The sequence below is a fragment of the Rhinoraja longicauda genome, chromosome 13 (genome assembly GCF_053455715.1).
Source record: "Rhinoraja longicauda isolate Sanriku21f chromosome 13, sRhiLon1.1, whole genome shotgun sequence".
NCBI lineage: Eukaryota > Metazoa > Chordata > Chondrichthyes > Rajiformes > Arhynchobatidae > Rhinoraja > Rhinoraja longicauda.
In genome coordinates, this window is record NC_135965.1 from 46,597,353 (window position 1) to 46,619,474 (window position 22,122).

General features: G+C 46.3%; 1 protein-coding gene across 1 annotated transcript; it reads left to right on the forward strand.

Annotated features, from left to right (window-relative positions):
- The first annotated feature begins 520 nt into the window (after positions 1-520).
- LOC144599091 (intestinal-type alkaline phosphatase 1-like) lies at positions 521-20,456 on the forward strand. Its single transcript, XM_078409810.1, has 10 exons — positions 521-628; positions 3,932-4,047; positions 5,512-5,686; positions 7,158-7,327; positions 10,999-11,133; positions 11,221-11,290; positions 13,188-13,326; positions 14,660-14,850; positions 16,130-16,246; positions 20,191-20,456. Exons 1-10 carry the CDS (start codon positions 544-546, stop codon positions 20,454-20,456), a joined length of 1,464 nt encoding a protein of 487 aa, XP_078265936.1. The 5' UTR covers positions 521-543.
- Positions 20,457-22,122: the final 1,666 nt, after the last annotated feature.

Below are 22,122 nucleotides of genomic sequence, written 5' to 3' on the forward strand. Positions count from 1 at the left end.
TTACTGTTTTCATGTAACTCTGTGAGACTGAAATTTATTCAGTGTCTCAGTATTTTTGGTGGTGATCTGTGAAATTGTACGGGAGACTTTCTGTAACTGGAACGGCCATAATAATAGTGTCTCTTGTGTTGCCAATCCTCCCAGCTTGTGGTCCTGTATCACAAACCCCCTCCCCCCCCCCCCCCCCCCCCCCCCCCCGCTCACAAGATCACTGGATCTTCACCCGCGCAGTGCCGTGGGGCAGAGGACTGCTCACTGTCACAGTGTCAGGGGGAGTCTGAAGGGCAAGAATTGCTGACTTATAGCTAAGGTGCGTGGTGATCATTCACAACCTAGTGCATGGAGCAGGAACAACAATAACACATCACCTGCCTCTGTTTCATCAAACCAACTTCAAAATCCAGCAAGTGTAGGAAAGCGTGGACAATGACACGACATTGACAAGTAGGGCACTATTTTTATTGTGTCATTATATTAAAACTGAAATTTAAAAACCTTGTTTACTACTACAGCAGCAGAAGATTCCCCGGTGTTCTGAATGAGATGCAAAAACGGTCTTTGAAGGCAGCTCTGGCACTGAGGCCACTGACGCACCAAGCTAAGAACGTGATCCTGTTTCTGGGAGATGGTGAGTTTGGTGAAGCAAGTCCTTTTGTGTAGCGACCACATGTGTCTACAAAGGGTCCTGATGCTTCCCCTCATAACATCCACTCCTCACAACCTCCCACCCCTGCTGACCTTCAGGATAGTCCCACACTGTGATAACCAAACCAACACACAATGAATAATGTGTATGAAGGACTGCAGATGCTGGTTTACACCAAAGATAGACACAAAAAGCTGGAATAACTCAGCGGGACAGGCAGCACCTCTGGAGAGAAGGAATGGGTGATGTTTCGGGTAAGGTCTCGACCCGAAACGTCACCCATTCCTTCTCTCCAGAGATGCTGCCTATCCCAATAGACAATAGGTGCAGGAGTAGGCCATTCAGCCCTTCGAGCCAGCACTGCCATTCTATGCGATCATGGCTGATCACTCTCAATCAGTACCCCGTTCCTGCCTTCTCCCCATACCCCCTCACTCCGCTATCCTTAAGAGCTCTATCCGGCTCTCTCTTGAAAGCATCCAACGAACTGGCCTCCACTGCCTTCTGAGGCAGAGAATTCCACACCTTTCACCACTCTCTGACTGAAAAAGTTCTTCCTCATCTCCGTTCTAAATGGCCTACCCCTTATTCTTAAACTGTGGCCCCTTGTTCTGGACTCCCCCAACATTGGGAACATGTTTCCTGCCTCTAATGTGTCCTCTAATTATCTTATATGTTTCAATAAGATCCCCCTCATCCTTCTAAATTCCAGTGTATACAAGCCTAATTGCTCCAGCCTTTCAACATACGACAGTCCCGCCATTCCGGGAATTAACCTAGTGAACCTACGCTGCACGCCCTCAATAGCAAGAATATCCTTCCTCAAATTTGGAGACCAAAACTGCACACAGTACTCCAGGTGCGGTCTCACCAGGGCCCGGTACAACTGTAGAAGGACCATCTTTGCTCCTATACTCAACTCCTCTTGTTATGAAGGCCAACATTCCATTGGCTTTCTTCACTGCTGCTGTACCTGCATGCTTCCCGCCTGAGTTACTCCAGCATTTTGCATCTGCGCAATGAATAATCTTGGCTATAAGGATATACGTTTTCCAAAAGTCACCAGTTAGCTCGTGGCAGATTGTCAGAATTGAGTTCACAAAATATATCGGAACCGAATCCAATAGATCACGAAGCTGCCGCGAGAATGAAGGGGAGCGGGGCGATGCAGTCAGTGATCACTGCACAACAACGCAGAGTAAATTAATGCATAAAACTAGAATGGCAGCAAGTGACAGGAGTCGGGAGACATCTAGTTGGGATATTCTGCCAACTAATATTGAATTAAATATTCAATTTTAATTTTAATATCGAATGCTCGCGGAAACAACCTTTGCCCTCTAACCCTGTAACTTCTGGTATTGGTCTGGTATTAGTTTATTATTGGCATGTGTACAGATACAGCTTTGTGTGTTGCCCAGGCAGATCATACCATACATAACTACATCAGCTGGTGCAAGAGAGAAAATAAACAGAGTGCAAAAGCTAGTGTTACAACAGCAGGTAAGTGCAGTTTAAAAAAAAGTGCAAGGACTGCAACGTGGTTGATTGGAATATTGGGAATTTATTCCAGCATATGAGAGAGAAAAATCTGATAACAGTGAGGAGGAATCTGTTCCTGAATCTGGTGTACGAGCTTTCAAGCTTTGTATCTCTGCCAACAAGAGAAGGGAAAAGAGGGAATGAGCAGAGTGTGTGTGTCCGTGACGATGCTGGATCTACTTCCTGAGGCAGCGTGAAGTGTAGATGTAGTCCATTCCCCACCTCTTATCCAGGGAAGTGTGCTCTTGTCTCCGTCCACTGTGGGTGGGGTCACCATGAGAAGGAGGTGATTTACATTTGGTTTCATTAATTGTGTTTCATTCAATATTTTTCAATATTTAAAGATGCTTGAAAGCTTGTATACACTGAATTTAGAAGGATGAGGCGGGGTCTTATTGAAACATATAAGATAATTAGGGGATTGGACACATTAGAGGCAGGAAACATGTTCCCAATGTTGGGGGAGTCCAGACAAGGGGCCACAGTTTAAGAATAAGGGGTAGGCCATTTAGAACGGAGATGAGGAAGAACTTTTTCAGTCAGAGAGTGGTGAAGGTGTGGAATTCTCTGCTCACAAGGCAGTGGAGGCCAGTTCGTTGGAATGCTTTCAAGAGAGAGCTGGATAGAGCTCTTAAGGATAGCGGAGTGAGGGGGTATGGGGAGAAGGCAGGAACGGGGTACTGATTGAGAGTGATCAGCCATGATCGCATTGAATGGTGGTGCTGGCTCGAAGGGCTGAATGGCCTACTCCTGCACCTATTGTCTATTGTCTATTGTCTATTGAAAGTGATATTTTAAAATATTAATTATTAATATTTATTTGTAATTACAAAAAATATATATATAAGAAACATTAGAAATATTGAAATGGTGAGATCAGGATATCAGTGGCAGCCTGCAAGGTTTCCAGACCCTTGTGGAGAGCCAGGACTTTGTGCCTCCATCTCATTGTCGTTCAGTTTCAGTGGCGTTCCATTGACGGTGCTGAGTCTGTTTGAGTCAATGTGAACGTGGACAAGGAATGCACACACTGTCCACTCAGGGTGACACGAGTCAGTGACGTTTTAGGAGAGATGGAGATTCAATCATTTGTGCCAATTGTTAGCTGGACCTTCTTCACCAAATCTGAAGAGGGTAACTTCCACATTGGTTCTTAACTTCCTCCAGCTTCACAATTGATGAAAAGCTCCCAGAAATCTCAGGAAAAATTCCAATATTACAGCATGTGCTCATAAGGTCATAACGTCATAGGAGTAGAATTAGGCCATTCAGCCCATCAAGTCTACTCCGCCATTCAATCATGGCTGATCTATCTCTCCCTCCTAACCCCATTCTCCTGCCTTCTCCCCACAACCTCTGACACCCGTACCAATCAAGAATCTATCTATCTATCAAAACCTGCTGCTGGTCAGGATGGAACCCGGGTCTCCGGCACTACAAGTGCTATAAGGCAGCAACTCTGCCCTGGATGTCAACACATACCTGGATTTCAACACATTCATAGAAAACATTTGGTAAACAATAAATTAATTGAAGATAAAGGCAATTTCTTGTGGGTGTTGTATAAGCACCTTTGCCCTGTAGATTGTGGCGTGGTCTGATAGAGTCCATGAAACCAATTAACTCCAAGTGACGATCAGTGATAATGCGCCATTGTCTTGGTCAAAAGTTCTTATGACGTGCTGTCATCAGCTTCTTTTTTGTTAATCAATCAATTAACATTTAGCCATATCTTTCTGTTAGGAATGGGAATACCCACAGTGACTGCTGCTCGAATACTCAAGGGCCAGCTACAAGGACATTCTGGAGAAGAAACTGTCCTCACCATGGAATCATTCCCACATCTCGGTCTTTCCAAGGTTAAGAATAAATGTTCCTACTTGTGAAATGTTAGATTTTATTAGGTGGGCATCTGTTTAAGATAGATGTAAGGAGAAATGTTTATACAATGAAGAAAAAAGACACAAAGTGCTGGAGTAACTCAGCGGGTCAGGCAGCATCTGTGGAGAACATGGATAGGTGACGTTTCACAGAGTACTGCAGTAACTCAGCGGGTCAGGCAGCATCTGTGGAGAACATGGATAGGTGACGTTTCACAGAGTGCTGGAGTAACTCAGCAGGTCAGGCAGCATCTCTGGAGAACATGGATAGGTGATGTTTCACAGAGTGCTGGAGTAACTCAGCGGGTCAGGCTCAGGCAGCATCTCTGGAGAACATGGATGGGTGACTCTTTATGCAAATCTCTACCACAGAGAGCCCATGGGGCTGAATTATTGATTATATTCCACTCTGTGCTCAGAAGGTGGGGTGGAACGGAGGGGGGGGGGGGGGGGGAGGGGGGTCGTGGTCGGTCATGGTTGATGGGAAACGGGCAGGAATGTGGTGTGGGGGGCAAGGTTGGATCAGCCACGGTCTGAACTACACCTGCTGCCGACTCGGTTTCATGAGACAGTTAATGTCTATGCACATGCATCTCAACTTTACATAATGAATTGTTTTACAATAGTTTCAACAAACCCGTTTGAGGAACTGGTTTGTAATGCTGGTAACAATTATTGATCGTGTTCCAAGTTTCAGAAATAAGCGGGAAGGTGCCTGCAATGCGCCACACGGTGAGGAACATCAGTGCGACACAGCGGTGCAGCGGGTAGAGCTGCTGCCTCGCAGCACCAGAGACACAGGTTCCATCCTGACTTTGGGTGCTGTCCGTGTGGAGTTTGCACTTTCTTCCCGTGACCGCGTGGGTTTCCTCTGGGTGCTCCGGTTTCCTCCCACACCCCAGAGCCGTGCGGGTTTGTGGGTTAATTGAACCTATGTGTGTAGGGAGTGGATGAGAAAGTGGGACAACATAGAACGAGTGTGAACAATGGTTGGTATGGACTTGGCGGGCTGAAGGGACTGTTTCCATGCTGTATTTCTAAACTAGGCATGTAGGAACAGAAATGGTCTGGCCGCTCTGAACAATAGAAACACGCATCCGGTGGGTTTCATAGGTAGTTTTTTTAATGTGTTCTTCCAGTTTTCAGCTGACAGTCTGGCTGATGTAAGAGCAGTGGCTGATTATTTAATGCTAATAATTTTCTGAACCAATCTGCAACAGATCCCATCCCTCACTGATGTGAGGAAGAGGTTGTGTTCTCATGCTGTGAGCAAGCCCTCTGCTCAGCAGTTCACAGTGGGGCAACAGCAAAGGCCCAGCATCAGGATCACACATTACCTGCCAGCCCCCTTGTAATAAAGCTCCCGGCTGCAAGTGGAAATCCGCGTGTTCAAAGCCTGCCGCTGAGTATCGACCTCCAATGCTCTAAACGTGTGTGTTGCAGACGTACAATGTGGATCACCAGGTCCCCGACAGTGCTGGCACAGCCACAGCCTACCTGTGCGGAGTCAAAGCAAACTACGGAACGATTGGAGTGAGCGCGGCGACCAAACGGCGAGACTGCGGCTCCACCGACGGCAATGAAGTCGAGTCGGTGCTGAAACGGGCAAAGGACGCAGGTGTGTGCTCTTCATGTTCACACTAATTCACTCAGTTGCTACAGAAAACAAAACATTAGAGAAATATCCCAACCTACCTGAAACATAAAGTTGATGTTGACATTCACTCCTGTGTAGTGAGTGCGGCAGAGAGTGCAGCAGGAGGCAACGCAATAGGAACACTTTCAAACTCACAATACTGCCAACCCCTCCCTCCAAATGCCCTCCGTTAACCAGGCACATCATTCGTAGTTTATAAAAATAGCTTTAAAGTGTCTCTGAATGTCTGTTAAAATTTGCCCAGAAATTACCCCACCACTCACCGCCCCCCCACACTCCCTCCCACCCACCCACTCACCCCTCACCCACCCACCTTCCCTCCCACCCACTCACCTCCCTCCCACCCACTCACCTCCCACCCACCCACTCACCCCCCACCCACATACCCCCACTCAGCCCCCACCCACCCTCCCTCCCACTCACCCCCCCACCCACCCACCCCTCACCCACCCACCTTCCCTCCCACCCACTCACCTCCCACCCACCCACCTTCCCTCCCACCCACTCACCCCTCACCCACCCACCTTCCCTCCCACCCACTCACCTCCCACCCACCCACTCACCCCTCACCCACCCACCTTCCCTCCCACCCACCCACTCACTCCTCACCCACATACCCCCACTCAGCCCCCACCCACCCTCCCTCCCACTCACCCCCCACCCACCCACCCTCCAACCCACCACACACCCCCACTCACCCCCCACCCACCCTCCCACCACTCACCCCTCACCCCCCACCCACCCCCCACCCACTCACCCCCCCACCCACCCTCCACCCACTCACCCCCCACCCACCCTCCCACCCACCCACCCCTCACCCACACACCCCCCACCCACTCACCCCCCAGCCACCCTCCCACCCACTCACACCCCCATCCACTCACCCCCACCCACCCACCCACCCACTCCCCCTCACCCACACCCCCCCACCCACCACTCGCCCCCACCCACCCCGCACCCCCCCACCCACCCACCCACCACTCATCTCCCACCCACCAATCAACCCCCACTCACTCACCCACTCACCCCCACCCACCCCTCCCCCTCCACCCCTCACCCACTTACCCCCACCCACCCCTCCACCCCTCACCCACTTACCCCCACCCATCCCTCCCCCTCCACCCACTCACCCCCACCCACTCACCCACACCCACTCACCCCCACCCACTCACTCACCCACCCACCCGCTCACCCCCTCTCCTATGCGGGACCTAACAGCTGGGCTCGGGGGGACAATGCTGCAGCACAGTCAGCCTCGGCCCAGCAAGATCTCCCCGTTTATTATTATCTCCCAATGGGATCTATCGCTTCTATCGTATCAGTGACCCTCCTGAACGCGTGGTCCCTAGATCTGATTTGTGGTGAGAACCATGGCCGTTCTCTGTGCACTGCCACTCATTCACGACGCCAAGTGTCTACATGTTGTTTCCAGGGAAGTCAGTGGGGGTGGTCACCACCACGCGGGTCCAGCACGCCTCACCGGCAGCCACCTACGCCCATGTGGCAGACAGAAACTGGTACAGCGACGCCGATCTCCCAGCTGATGCCGTTGGTCGATGCAAGGACATCGCAGCGCAGCTGATCTCCAACACTGACATTGACGTAAGTTTTATCACTTTGCTTTCAACGGTTAGTCAAACTATTGTTCCTTACAACTCTCCAGCATTTTCAGAAACAGGGACCTGAATGGTTCTAACCAAACACTTTAGATTTGATAACACTTTAATTTTACTGATCCCACACTTGCTTCTAGTACAACTGCACCCATGTCCAGCATGCTGATGATGGTTGATTCCACTAATGTCCATCCAAATAACGATGCCTCAGTTGCCTTTTCCAATATTGATGGAGGATCTGCTGGTCTATTACCCAGTTCATGTACAATCTATCTGCTCTGCAATGCAGCCTGTACACTGGCTCTGACCCCTCCTCTCGCCATCACCTGACAGATCCATGCTGAGCTGGGTGCTGGGCACACCACTGCTAACTCGCTTCCACCTGCATCTACTGGCTTGGCTCCAACATTACTCTCAGAGCTGATGATGACGACTCTTCTCCCCATTGCTTCTTTGGCATCAGAAGAGGCACAACCTTGTCCAATGGAACAATAGGAGAGCCAGCCACATCATTCACATTCTGTTGTCCACAGCCTTGTGAGTGGTCTACAGCACCCAGACCCAGAGACCCTGCAGCCAGTGAAACCACAGTGAACCTACGCCTGGTGTCCATCATTCAGACTACACACTTGCCTCTGTCCACTGACGCACTTGCCTCTGTCCACTGACACACTTGCCTCTGTCCACTGACACGCTTGTCTCTGTCCACTGACACGCTTGCCTCTGTCCACTGACACGCTTGCCTCTGTCCACTGACACGCTTGCCTCTGTCCACTGACACGCTTGCCGCTGTCCACTGACACGCTTGCCGCTGTCCACTGACACGCTTGCCTCTGTCCACTGACACGCTTGCCTCTGTCCACTGACACGCTTGCCTCTGTCCACTGACACGCTTGCCTCTGTCCACTGACACGCTTGCCTCTGTCCACTGACACGCTTGCCTCTGTCCACTGACACGCTTGCCTCTGTCCACTGACACGCTTGCCTCTGTCCACTGACACGCTTGCCTCTGTCCACTGGCACGCTTGCCTCTGTCCACTGACACGCTTGCCTCTGTCCACTGTTTAATCTGCTCAGAAAATGCTGGAGGTCAAAATGGCAACAGAAACTGCAGGAAATATTCCACAGGCCAGGCAGCATCTGTGGAGGAAACATCACTAACCTGAAATGCTAACTCTCTTTCTCTCTCCACAGTTGCTCTTTGGTCTGTTGCACCTTTTCAATATTTTCTATTCTTCTGTCACTCTCATAGAGTCAGAGTGATGCAGCATAGAGACAGGCGGGGGGTCAGTGATGAGAACTAGATTCTGCACTCTCTATCTGCCCCCTCGCTCTATCCATGGCACTTGAGCTTGACCTGACAGTATTTATTGTTCACTTGAGTTTATTGTCACATATACCGAAGTACATTGAAAAGCTTTTGTTGCGTGCTATACAGTCAGAGGAAAGACAAGACATGATTACAATCACGCCATTTACAGTGTACAGGTACATGATAAGGGAATAACATTTAGTGCAAGGTAAAGGCAGCATAGACTGATCAAGGATAGTCTGAGGTATCACAAAATGCTGGAGTAACTCAGCAGGACTGGCAACATCTCAGGAGAGAAGGAATGGGTGACGTTTCGGGTCGAGACCCTTCTTCAGACTGATGCCAGGGGGGCGGGACAAAGGAAGGATATAGGTGCAGACAGGAAGATAGAGGGAGAACTGGGAAGGGGAGGGGAAGAGAGGGACAGAGGAACTATCTAAAGTTGGAGAAGTCAATGTTCATACCACTGGGCTGCAAGCTGCCCAAGCGAAATATGAGGTGCTGTTCCTCCAATTTCCGGTGGGCCTCACTATGGCACTGGAGAAGGCCCATGACAGAAAGGTCAGACTGGCAGTGGGAGAGGGAGTTGAAGTGCTCAGCCACCGGGAGATCAGGTTGGTTAAGGCGGACTGAGCGAAGGTGTTGAGCGAAACGATCGCCGAGCCTGCGCTTGGTTTCGCCGATGTAAAGAAGTTGACATCTAGAGCAGCAGATACAATAGATGAGGTTGGAGGAGGTGCAGGTGAACCTCTGTCTCACCTGGAAAGACTGTTTGGGTCCTTGGATGGAGTTGAGGGGGGAGGTAAAGGGACAGGTGTTGCATCGAGGGTCACCAGTGAGGTAGATAGTAGTTCAGCACTGCTGAATGTGTGGTATATCTGATCTGTTTCAATAGCATGTAAAACAAAGCCTTTCACTGTACCTCGGTACTGTGACAGTGATAAACCTGAACCTAAGATGCCCCATCTATGCTAGTCCCTTTTGCATGCGCCTGGCTTATATCTCTCTAAACCTTTCCTATCCACGTACGTGTTCAAATATGTTTTAAACTTTGTTGTACTTGCCTCTAACACTAGTTGAGCCGCCCGCGGGCTTGCAGTGCCAGCTGCCCGCGTTCAATCCTGACCATTGGTTCTGTCTGTGTTAGGCTCCCCATGTGACTGTTTCCTCTTGGTTCGTTGCTTCCCTCCTACATTCCAAAGACATGGTGTTTGGCAGGTTATTTCTCCACTGTATGTTATCCTGGGTGTGCAGATAAATGGTGGAATGTGGGGGATGAGTTCATGGAAATGTAGGAAGACGAGGATACAAAAAATTGGCATCGTGACAAAAAACCTTTAACCCCAGTTGTCTGAGTATCTGTTATCTTCAGTGTGAAAAAGTGCCTCTCATCTAAAACCCATGTCCTCACATTTTAGATTCCTCTATATATGACGTACGTACAGGTATGTAGGTTAATTGGCTGGGTAAATGTAAAAATTGTCCCTAGTGGGTGTAGGATAGTGTTAATGTACGGGGATCGCTGGGCGGCACGGACTTGGTGGGCCGAAAAGGCCTGTTTCCGGCTGTATATATATGATATGATATGATACTATTGATGCAGTCTATGCCCCTCATATTTAATAAACCTCTCAGCCTTCTTTGCTCCAAGGTAATAGGACCCAACCTATCTCCTTACAACTCAAGCCTTCCATTCCCAGCAACATCCTTGTGAATCTTTTTGACTTTTTCACATCCTTCTTGTAGCATGATGACCACTGGATATTTTTTACATATGTTTCACTATCAAGGCAATTGTGATCTCAGTTTAATACTGACCATGCACTCAAACAAATGATCATTTCAAAGTAAGACTTCTACCTGTGCCCTTCTTACCGAGAGGTGAACATGGTCCTACTTTAAACGGATGACCCGAAGACACGTTACTTGGAGGTATCCAGATGGAGCCCAACCCAGGCGACTATCAGTGGGCAAGTCACAGAGGTGCATTCACACATTACAATCAACCCACACTTTTAGCTCTGTGTTCCAACAGCAACATGTTTTACTTTCACAAAAAGTTAGCCCCTTATCATGTATCTGTACACTGTGAACGGCTCGATTGTAATCATGCATTGTCTTTCCGCTGACTGGTTAGCACACAACTATAGCTTTTCACTGTACCTCGGTACATGTGACAATAAACAAAACTAAACTATCACAGCTATATTAAACCTGTAATTGTGGATGGATTTAATTCCGTGAGATGAAACAGCAGCAGAATAACAGGAAGAAACATTTACTGAGGAATTGTAATGGATACAATTTAGTTTCCTGATTACAAAGGAATATATTTATTTTTCCAGGTCATACTTGGAGGAGGAAGGATCTACATGACTCCTATTGGGACCCGTGATCCTGAATATCCAGACAATAAATATCAGAATGGTGAACGGAAAGATAATCGCAATTTAATTCATGAGTGGCTCAATGCCAGAAAGGTACTTAGTGATATTTTTAATTGCTGCTATTGCTTTAAACAATGATCATATGCTAATTCTAAAACACTGCATGCTATTGTCTTCCAGAATGCAAAGTATGTGTGGAACAAAAGTGACTTTGATGCTGTTGATGAGCGGAAAACCAAATATTTGATGGGTGAGTCCCGAAAAATATCCCTCTGCCTTCACAGGTGGCACGGTGGCACAGCGGTAGAGTTGCTGCTTTACAGCGCATACAGCGCCAGAGACACGGGGAGTCGATCCTGACTATGGGTGCTGTCTGTACGGAATTTGTACGTTCTCCCCGTGACCTAGTGGGTTTTCTCCGGGTGCTCCGGTTTCCTCCCACACTCCAAAGACGTTTGTAGCTTAATTGACTTGGTATAAATGTAAATTGTCCCTAGTGTGTGTAGGATAGTGCTAGTGTACGGGGATTGCTGGACAGCACGGAGTCTGTGGGCTGAAGGGCCTGTTTCCGCGCTGTATCTCGAAACTTCAATTTAAAGGCTATGGGCGAGCTACTTGGATTCTCATTGTAGACTTGATTCCTTCTTGACCTTAACTTGGAAGTAATTAAAATATATTTCGAGAACCGTGACAGGCACTAACAGTTATGATGAAGTTATATCAAAGGAAGAAATAAATATTTGCATTTATTTCATGTCTCACATCCCTTTTACAACACTTCAAAGTTATTCCCAACAAACTTTATGAATTGCGATCACTCTTTAGAGATGCTGGCAGCCAAACTGACAGCAAACTCTTGTGTAGAGATGATGATCATCATAATCATACTTTATTAGCCAAGTATGTTTTGCAACATACGAGGAATTTGATTTGCCATACAGTCATACCAATAAAAGCAACAAAACACACAAAATACATTTTAACAAAAACATCCACCTCAGTGACTCCTCCTCATTCCTCTCTGTGATGGAAGGCAAAAAAAAAGTTCAATCGCTTCCCTTCTTTGTTCTCCCGCGGTCAAGGGGCTCGAGCCTTCCGTTGACGGGGCGATCGTGGCTCCCATAGCCGGCGGTCCGGGCACTCCGTGTCGGGGCGATCAAGCTCCCGCATCGGGGGGATCTCGGCTCCCCCGCACCGGGCGGTCAGACCACGGGTCGAACCTCCTGCGACTTGGAGCTTCCCGACATCAGTCTTTACCCGAGACTGCGAGCTCCTCAATGTTGAAATCCGCAGGCCGTGTTTTGAGCATTGATCCCAGGCAAGACAGACAGACTGTTGGCGAGGCTGCCATCGCCACCCGGTGATAAGATGGAAACCAGATAATCTGGTTTAGAACTATAATGGTTACCTAGTATTACCTAGCACTACGGGTGCTCTCTGTACAGAGTTTGCACGTTCTCTCTGTGACCTTGTGGGTTTTCTCAGGGTGCTCCGGTTTCAATAGACAATAGACAATAGACAATAGGTGCAGGAGTAGGCCATTCAGCCCTTCGAGCCAGCACCGCCATTCAATGCGATCATGGCTGATCACTCTCAATCAGTACCCCGTTCCTGCCTTCTCCCCATACCCCCTCACTCCGCTATCCTTAAGAGCTCTATCCAGCTCTCTCTTGAAAGCATCCAACGAACTGGCCTCCACTGCCTTCTGAGGCAGAGAATTCCACACCTTCACCACTCTCTGACTGAAAAAGTTCCTCCCACACTCCAAAGATGTGTTTCCTCCCACACAGGTTAATTGGCTTCTGTAAATTGTCCCTAGTGTGCGGGACAGAACTGTGTGCAGGTGATCCTTGGTAGGTGCGGACTCAGTGGGCTGAAGGGCCTGTTTGCACCATATATCTCCATATATATATCTCCATATATATCTCTCCATATATATATATATATCCACCTTATATCTCCATATATATATATCTCCATATATATATATCTCCACCTTATATCTCCATATATATATCTCTCCACCTTATATCTCCATATATATATATATCCACCTTGTATCTCCAAACTAAACTAAGTGGGCTCAATTGTACTAAATATTCAAGATGATTAAATAATGAGTAATTGACGTAACATTTCGTTTTTAGGTTTGTTTGAACCCAAAGATATGAAATTTGATTTACAAAGGAATAAGACGATGGATCCATCTATTATGGAAATGACTGAAAAAGCCATTAAAATTCTCAGTAGGAATCCGAAAGGATTTTTCCTTTTTGTTGAAGATAAGTATTTCAAAGCTTTGTTTTATTTGATAAAATCTCTGTGGTTTACAGGCTTGAATCTGTATTCTGGTGTTACTTTCATACACATCACAAAACTAATTTTTGAAGGATGAAATACTATTCTTTACATTTTTGATAATGGACAGGCATGGATTAGCAGGGGTTGTTGGTGATGCGAGACACACAACATCATTCAGGCAGTTGCTGAAGGTAGCCATTGTGTTTCTCAATTCCATTCTTCCATTTACAAGCAGTTTTCACTGGAATTTAGAACACTATCCTATCACTATTAAGGGCGGCATCGTGGTGCAGCGATAGAGTTGCTGCCTCACAGCGCCAGAGACCCGGGTTCCATCCTGACTCCACCGTGCTGTCTGTACGGAGTTTGTACGTTCTCCCTGTGACCTCCGTGGGTTTTCTCCGGATGCTCCGGTTTCCTCCCACACTCCAAAGACGTACAGGTTTGTAGGTTAATTGCCTTGGCACGTGTAAATTGTCCCTAGCGTGTGTAGGATAGTGTTAATGTGTGGGGATCGCTGGTCGGTGCAGACTCAGTGGGCCGAATCTCTGAATTGCTGAATCTCTAAACTAAACTATACTATTGTGAGTCTGCATTCAAATGTTGCAAAGAGAAAATCACTTCTTGATGAGGACACAAATAAAAATACAACAATGTTTGCAGTATTTTGACAAGGTCACTGGAAGAGCTGATCATGTCACATCATCCTCAGTCTTGGTGAGCCTTCCTTCCCAGCGGCTATCAGGCAACTGAACCATCCTACAACTAGAGGGCAGTCCTAAACTACTGTCTACCTTATTGGATTCCCTCGGACTATCTTTGGTTGAATTTTATTGGCTTATACCATGTATCTGTACACTGTAAATGGCTCGATTGTAATCATGTAATGTCTTTCCACTGACTGGTCAGCACGCAAGAAAAGCTTTTCATTGTACCCCGGTACACGTGACAATAAACTAAACTATACTCAGTCCATTGTTCAAATGGCCTTACACCTGCACTGCCATGTACCTATTAAAGAGGTTTTTAGATGAGGTACATGGAAGTGCAGGGAATAGAGGGATATGGATCATGTACAGGCAGATGAGGTCAATTTAACTAGGCATCATCTAGCACAAACATTGTTGACCTTCAGCCCGTTCCTATGCTGTACTGTACTGCACTATTAGGCTGAATGCACTACCACTCTGCTGCAAATGCAATGCTGCACATTTGTGAAGATTAGCCAAAGAGCCCTTCTGAGCAGGCGTGGTTTTTATGTACAGTATCTGCACTTGAATGTCCATGTATTGAACTAATGATTGTGTTTCTGTTTAAGTGGGAGAATTGACCATGGCCATCATGCTGGAATGGCAGCGTATGCTTTACATGAAACAGTGAAATTTGATGAAGCTATTGAAAGAGCCAGTAAACTGACCAGTGATGAGGATACCCTCACCATTGTCACCGCAGATCATTCACATGTCTTTAGCTTTGGGGGAAAAACCTATCGTGGCAATCCAATATTAGGTGAGTAACATTATGTTACAGATGCGCCGTAGAAAGCATTTTATCAGGATGCATCAGATTGGTTTTTGAAGAGTTCCATCCAAGCCTGCAAGAAATTGCAGCGAATTGTGGACGCAGCCCAGACCATCACACAAACCAACCTCCCTTCCATTGACTCCATTCATACCTCACGCTGCCGCGGCAAGGCCAGCAGCATCATCAAGGACGAGTCGCATCCTGGCCACTCCCACTTCTCCCCTCTCCCATCGGGCAAAAGGTACAGAAGTGTGAAAATATACACCTCCAGATTCAGGGACAGTTTCTTCCCAGCTGTTATCAGGCAACTGAACCACAACCAGAGAACAGTCCTGAGCTACTATCTACCTCATTGGTGGCCCTCCAACTATCTTTGATCAGACTTTACCTTGCACAAAACGATATTCCATGATTGCATTTTTGTTGGATAGATCCCCTTGAAAGGTGACTGACAATTCAGGTTTATTTATTCTTATTGGTGTGTAACGTCTTATTATGACATTATCTGAAGCTGTTAGAATCAAATTAGACCAAAGTTAACGTCTGATTTAGAAGCTTAGATTTTATGTTGGAAATTTTAAAATAATGTATCTTACAATAGTTTCCAATTGATACACAAAGTGTTCAATTATTTAGATTGCATGTGGATTTTTATACCAGTCTTCCTCGAGTTGTTTCATCGTGCATTTAGATATAGCTGATTGGTTACAATTGTTAACAGCACTATCTTCAGAAACATGCTGTTGTGGAGAAAACTGAACAAAATAAAATTGGTCTACGAAAGTTAAGAAGCAAATTAGTTTAAAAGGTCCTGGTTTTAATATTTCCTTCAAATGTGTGCACGCTAATTATAATGTCAGTGACCTTGTTGTTGGAGGATAGTTTAAAAGCCTGATTGTGAAGCAGATTGATGTTGGATTCCAGCTCCAAGTGAAGGATGCTGAGGAAGATTTAAGTCTCAGCGTTTCATTGGGCAAAGAGATGCTTTTTTTGGATAGTTAAACAAAATACAAATTAAATATGAATCAAGCTGAGCTGAAATGTTCAAATTTGTTCATTGTGCAGTAACTATTATATTTTTAATACGACGTTGAACCAACATATAGTTTATTGAAATTAAGGTATAATTCTCAGTCTGTATACAGAAGAGAAAATTAATTCCCTTTTGTGGATGACCAGTATAAATGACTGAACACTGAATACTAATTGTTGATGAGGTAGCTTTTCACTCGTGCTACATTAACAATAACATTTTCATATGCAGGATTGGCACCAGCCGAGGCTTTGGATAATAAACCTTATACAAGCATCTTGTACGGAAATGGACCTGGCTATGCAATCTCAAACGGCACTCGACCAAACCTATCATCCATTGCCTTTGGTAAGGAAGCTTAATGTTTACTGGGCAGGCTCTGGGTCACTGTGCAGTCAGTAACCATGGTCCCTGCCTGTCCCTGCTCACCTGGGCTAGATATTACCAGACTTCAAAGGACGCAGCTGTTGGAGTGCAGGGTCTTCCTCGTAGAATGGCTCTGGCAGCTTCATCACAACTTAGCTCTGGGACAGAGTTCTGTGTCTGTCAAAACCAGTAAGATCTTTAATGGCTGGTAAATAAATGTCTGGTCCATTCAGAGACTTAAAAAATAATTAAAATTGAAGGTCATGTTGTAGTTGTATAAGACGTTGGTGAGACCACATTTAGAGTATTGTGTTCAGTTCTGGGCACCATGTTATAGGAAAGATATTGTCAAGCTTGAAAGGGTTCAGAGAAGATTTATGAGGATGTTGCAAGGACTAGAGGGTCTGAGCTGTAGGGAGAGGTTGAGTAGGCTGGGTCTCTATTCCTTGGAGTGCAGGAGGATGAGGGGTGATCTTATAGAGGGTATAAGATCATGAGAGGAATAGATCAGGTGGATGCACAGAGTCTCTTGCCCAGAGTAGGGGAATCGAGGACCAGAGAACATTAGTTCAAGGTGAAGGGGAAAAGATTTAATAGGAATCTGAGGTGTAACTTTTCCACACAAAGAACAAGCTGCCAGAGGAGGTAGTTGAGGCTGGGACTATCCCAACATTTAAGAAACAGTTAGACAGGTACATGGATAGGACAGGTTTGGAGAGATATGGACCAAGCGCAGCCAGGTGGGACTAGTGTAGCTGGGACATTGTTGGCCGGTGTGGGCAAGTTGGGCTGAAGGGCCTGTTTCCACACTCGATCATTCTATGACTCTATGACTAAGTAAATGAAGAAAAACTTTGTTTTGGAAACAATGACTAAAGCGTGTTAAAGGATTGGGGAAAAGAAATCAGGTAACCTTCTCACCACAAGCTAGGAGCTTGCACTGAAATGTGTGGATACTGTGCCAGGAGTTATCATGGGCAGTATCGGAGTGGTGATGGCCAGCATTATACTGGAAATCCCATCCCAGCTGGGCCATCTCCACCAGATCCCAGCCCGCTGAAGTGCCATGACAGTGGAGACAGCAGGCGTGCGACACTTACTGAATGGCTGCAAACAGTCAGTCCCAACTAGAACAGGCAGCTCCATCAGCAAATGTTTCTCCATTGTTTTTTCAGATTAAGGGGAACATTTCTGCATTTAAATCAAACTTTGATGGCCTTATGTAGAAACAAAGAACTGCAGATTCTGGTTTACAAAAGAAGACACAAAGTGCTGGAGTAACTCAGTGAGTCAGGCAGCATCTGTGGAGAACATGGATAGGTGATGTTTCAGAGTGCTGGAGTAACTCAGCGGGTCAGGCAGCATCTCTGGAGAACATGGATAGGTGATGTTTCAGGTCGGGACCCTTCTTCTGACAGGCTTATCCCAGTCTTGCCAAGGAGACAGATTTCATTGGAGCATGTGACAGCATATTGATATTTCCATCACATCTGTACAAATGGAGACACAAGGAACTGCAGATGCTGATTTACAAAAAGAAACACAAAGTGCTGGAGTAACATAGTGGGACAGGCAGCATCTCTGGAGAACATTTCCCCCTCCTCTCTTTACTATGCCTCACCCTGGTGTACACCCAATCCCCCCCCCCCTCCTCCCAGTGCCCCCTTCCACCCATATTCCTCCCTCTGGCTTTATATGTCACTCCTCCTCTTCTCTCCCCTTTTGCTTCCTCTTCATCTCTAGCCTTTGTCCGCCTCTCTGCCAATCAACCACCCTCACCTCTATCCATCTATCACTTGCCTGGCTTTGTCCCACCCCCTGTCCAGCTGTCTTTCCCTTATTCCATCAGTCTGAAGAAGGGTCCAGACCCAAAATATCCTGTCTATTCCTTCCACAGGTGCTGTCTGACCTGCTGGGTTCATCCAGCACTTTGTGTTTTTTTTTTACATCAGTACTAATGTCTAATCACAATGTAAAAATCAGATGGGATTAAATAAGTGGATGTAGTAGTCATTGGTACCTGTCATTGATGCTGCCTGTCCCGCTGAGTTACTCCAGCATTTAGTGTCTACAGCACTTTAACCACCAACGCACCTGCTCCCCCTCAAACCACCTGCCCCCCCTTATCCTGTCAACCCCTGCCTCAGTTCTCCCCAGTCTCCACCACCGACCTCTCTGACCTCTTCACAGGAATAAAAACTGCCACCTGCTCTCTGGACCCCATCCCCTCCAGCTTTGTCAAGGCCTGCCTTCCTGCTCTCTCTCCACTTATCACTGCAACAATAAACTCCTCCCTGTCCACTGGCATCGTCCCGCCATCCCTCAAAATCGCTGCTGTCACCCCCATTCTGAAAAAACCTGGTCCAAACCCTGACACCCCAAACAACTTCAGACCAATCTCCAACCTACCCTTTCTGTCCAAAGTTTTGGAACGTGCTGTAGCTTCCCAACTCAAATACCACCTCTCTACCAATAACCTGTATGAAACTTTCCAATCCGGATTCCGCTCCAACCACTGTACTGAAACTGCGCTCCTCAAAATCACAAACGACATTCTCCTCTCCTCCGACGCTGGCAACCTCAACATCCTCATCCTACTTGACCTCAGCGCCGCCTTTGACACCATAAATCACTCCATTCTCCTCACCCGACTTGAAACCTCCTTTAACATCACCGGCACAGCCCTATCCTGGTTCAAATCTTACCTCTCTGACAGACACCAGTTCATCTCCATTAACAACTGTAAATCCCCCACCGCTCCCCTCCCCCAAGGTGTCCCCCAAGGCTCAGTCCTTGGCCCCCTCCTCTTCATCCTCTACCTGTTCCCCCTTGGTCAATTAATCCGCCGTCATGGTCTCAACTTCCACTGCTTCGCCGATGATATCCAGCTCCTCATCTCCACCAAGTCAATCTCCCCCACCACACACTCTACACTGACAAACTGCATCACTGAAATAAAATCTTGGCTTCAATCAAATTTCCTCAAACTCAATTGCAACAAATCTGAAATCATCATCATTGGTCCAAAAACGCTCACCAAATCCACCCAAAACTTCATCCTCAACATTGATGGTCTCCCAGTATCCACCTCCCCTCACATCCGGAATCTTGAAATCATCTTTGATCAAACCCTCTCCTTCGACAAACACATCAAACACATCACAAAGACAGCCTTCTTCCACCTCAAAAACATTGCCTGTCTCCGTCCATCCCTCTCCTCCACAGCTGCAGAAACCCTCATCCACGCCTTCATCACCTCCCGTCTGGACTACTGCAACAGCTTCCTCTATGGCGCACCCTCAAAAATCATCAGTAAACTTCAATACATTCAAAACTCTGCTACCCGTCTACTCACCCACACCCCGATCCGTGACCATATCACCCCCGTCCTTTACAAACTCCACTGGCTCCCCATTCCCCAGAGAATCCAGTACAAAATCCTCCTCATAACCTACAAAGCCCTCCATAACCTGGCCCCATCCTACCTGACCGACCTCCTCCACAGGCACACTCCCACCTGCACCCTCCGCTCTGCTGCTGCCAATCTCCTATCCCCCCACATCCGGACCAAACTCAGATCCTGGGGGGACAGGGCTTTCTCCATCGCTGCTCCCACCCTATGGAACTCACTACCCCAAATCGTTAGAGACTCCTGCACACTCACCACATTCAAAACATCGCTGAAGTCTCACCTGTTCAGTACTGCCTTCAACCACTGAAGGTCACCTCACCTTCTGTCTCCTTTCTCTGTTCGTTTACTTATTTACTTATTTATCTATTTATTCATTTCCCTATGTTCTCTAAATCTCTGTAAAGCGTCTTTGAGTATATGAAAAGCGCTATATAAATGTAATGCATTATTATTATTATTATTATTGGTACATGTGGACTCTGTCTGGTACAGTGAAATATTCCCTTTATTGCAGACGACAAGAATTACATGCAACAAGCTGCCGTTCCACTGGATTCGGAGACTCATGGCGGGGAGGATGTGGCAATCTATGCGAAAGGTCCCATGGCCTATCTGTTTCACAAAACACACGAGGAGAACTACATTGCCCACGTGATGGCCTACGCCGCTTGCATTGAACCCTACACGGACTGCGCTCCCAGTCCCAACTCTGCTTCCCCACTCCAGCCCATTCACCTCCTCACTACCCTGATATTGATACCCTGTTTATTCAAATATTGATTAATCTTTAATGTATACTTATAACGCAATACACATGAATAATTAAAAGCAGGGATCGTTCCATGTCAGTTCCAATCAACTTCTTCTTTGTCTAGTTGACTACTTACTTAACAAAACAAATACTTTCATATGTGATGTCTTCAGAATCTTGTATTTGTATAATGTAGTAATCTAATGCACTTTACAAAACTGAAAATATTGATAATATTTTCTTTGGCTTTGAGTTTAAATGTCATTGTTACTATTCCATCTATCTCTTGGGATTTGATTCTTGCATTTGTGCAGTTTTTTAGCAGAAATACGTGAGGAATAGAATGTAAACTGGATTTTGTATGTTGACTGGGTAAGCTGGTTAAGGTCAGGGACTGCTAGATCCTCCTCCCTCATGGATATTCACTCCCTGCCTGTGTTTGTTTTGGGGATGTTAATTGTCTTTTATAGCTTTGTGAAAGGGTCAGACAAATCGTCTGAAGAAGGGTCACAATCCGAAACGTCACCCATACTTTCAGTTCAGTTTAGTTTATTTTATTGTCACATCCAAACAAAGTCGATGCCACAAGACACAAATGGAACAGAGCCAACTACTAAGGATAATTTAAATATTTATATGCATAGGATGCTGACCAAAAATGTCAATCCCTTTGAAAGCAATTTGTTGTACTGAACAGATATGAACACAGTTGTTGGATATTTTGTCTTTAAAATTGGCTTCTATTTGCACCATTGAGTCTACTGCAAACTTGTCCTTCTGAAATTAATGAGAGTGTACAAGTGCTAAAAACGCTAATGGTTTCCCAGATAACTTGTGTGTCAGTAGATTAACTTCAGCCAAATGGGTCATCAATGCCTTTTAGGGTGCCATGGGTTTATGGGGAGAAGGCAGAGAGGGAGAGATAGATCAGCCATAATTGAATGACAGAGTAGACTTGATGGGCCGAATGGCCTAAGTCTGCTCCTCTAACTTATGTTACCGAGGTACAGTGAAAAGCTTTTTGTTGCATGTTAACAAGTCAGCAGACTTCTCTCCAGATGTACTGCCTGTCCTGCTGAGTTACTTCAGCATTCTGTGTCTATCTTCGGTGTAAACCAGCATCTGCAGTTCCTTCCTACACTTGATGACAAATCAGACTGGAAGTCACACGCAACCTGCACAGGGTTGAATGACATCTTTTCCTAAAGTACATAAGTTAGAGGAGCAGACTTAGGCCATTCGGCCCATCAAGTCTACCCTGTCATTCAATTATGGCTGATCTATCTCTCCCTCTCAACCCCATTCTCCTGCCTTCTCCCCATAAACCCATGGCACCCTAAAAGGCATTGATGACCCATTTGGCTGAAGTTAATCTACTGACACACAAGTTATCTGGGAAACCATTAGCGTTTTTAGCACTTGTACACTCTCATTAATTTCAGAAGGACAAGTTTGCAGTAGACTCAATGGTTCAAATAGAAGCCAATTTTAAAGACAAAATATCCAACAACTGTGTTCATATCTGCTCAGTACAACAAATTGCTTTCAAAGGGATTGACATTTTTGGTCAGCATCCTATGCATATAATTATTTAAATTATCCTTAGTAGTTGGCTATGTTCCATGTGTGTCTTGTGGCATCGACTTTGTTTGGATGTTGTTCATTTTATTGTGACAGTTTATTCAATGCTGAAGG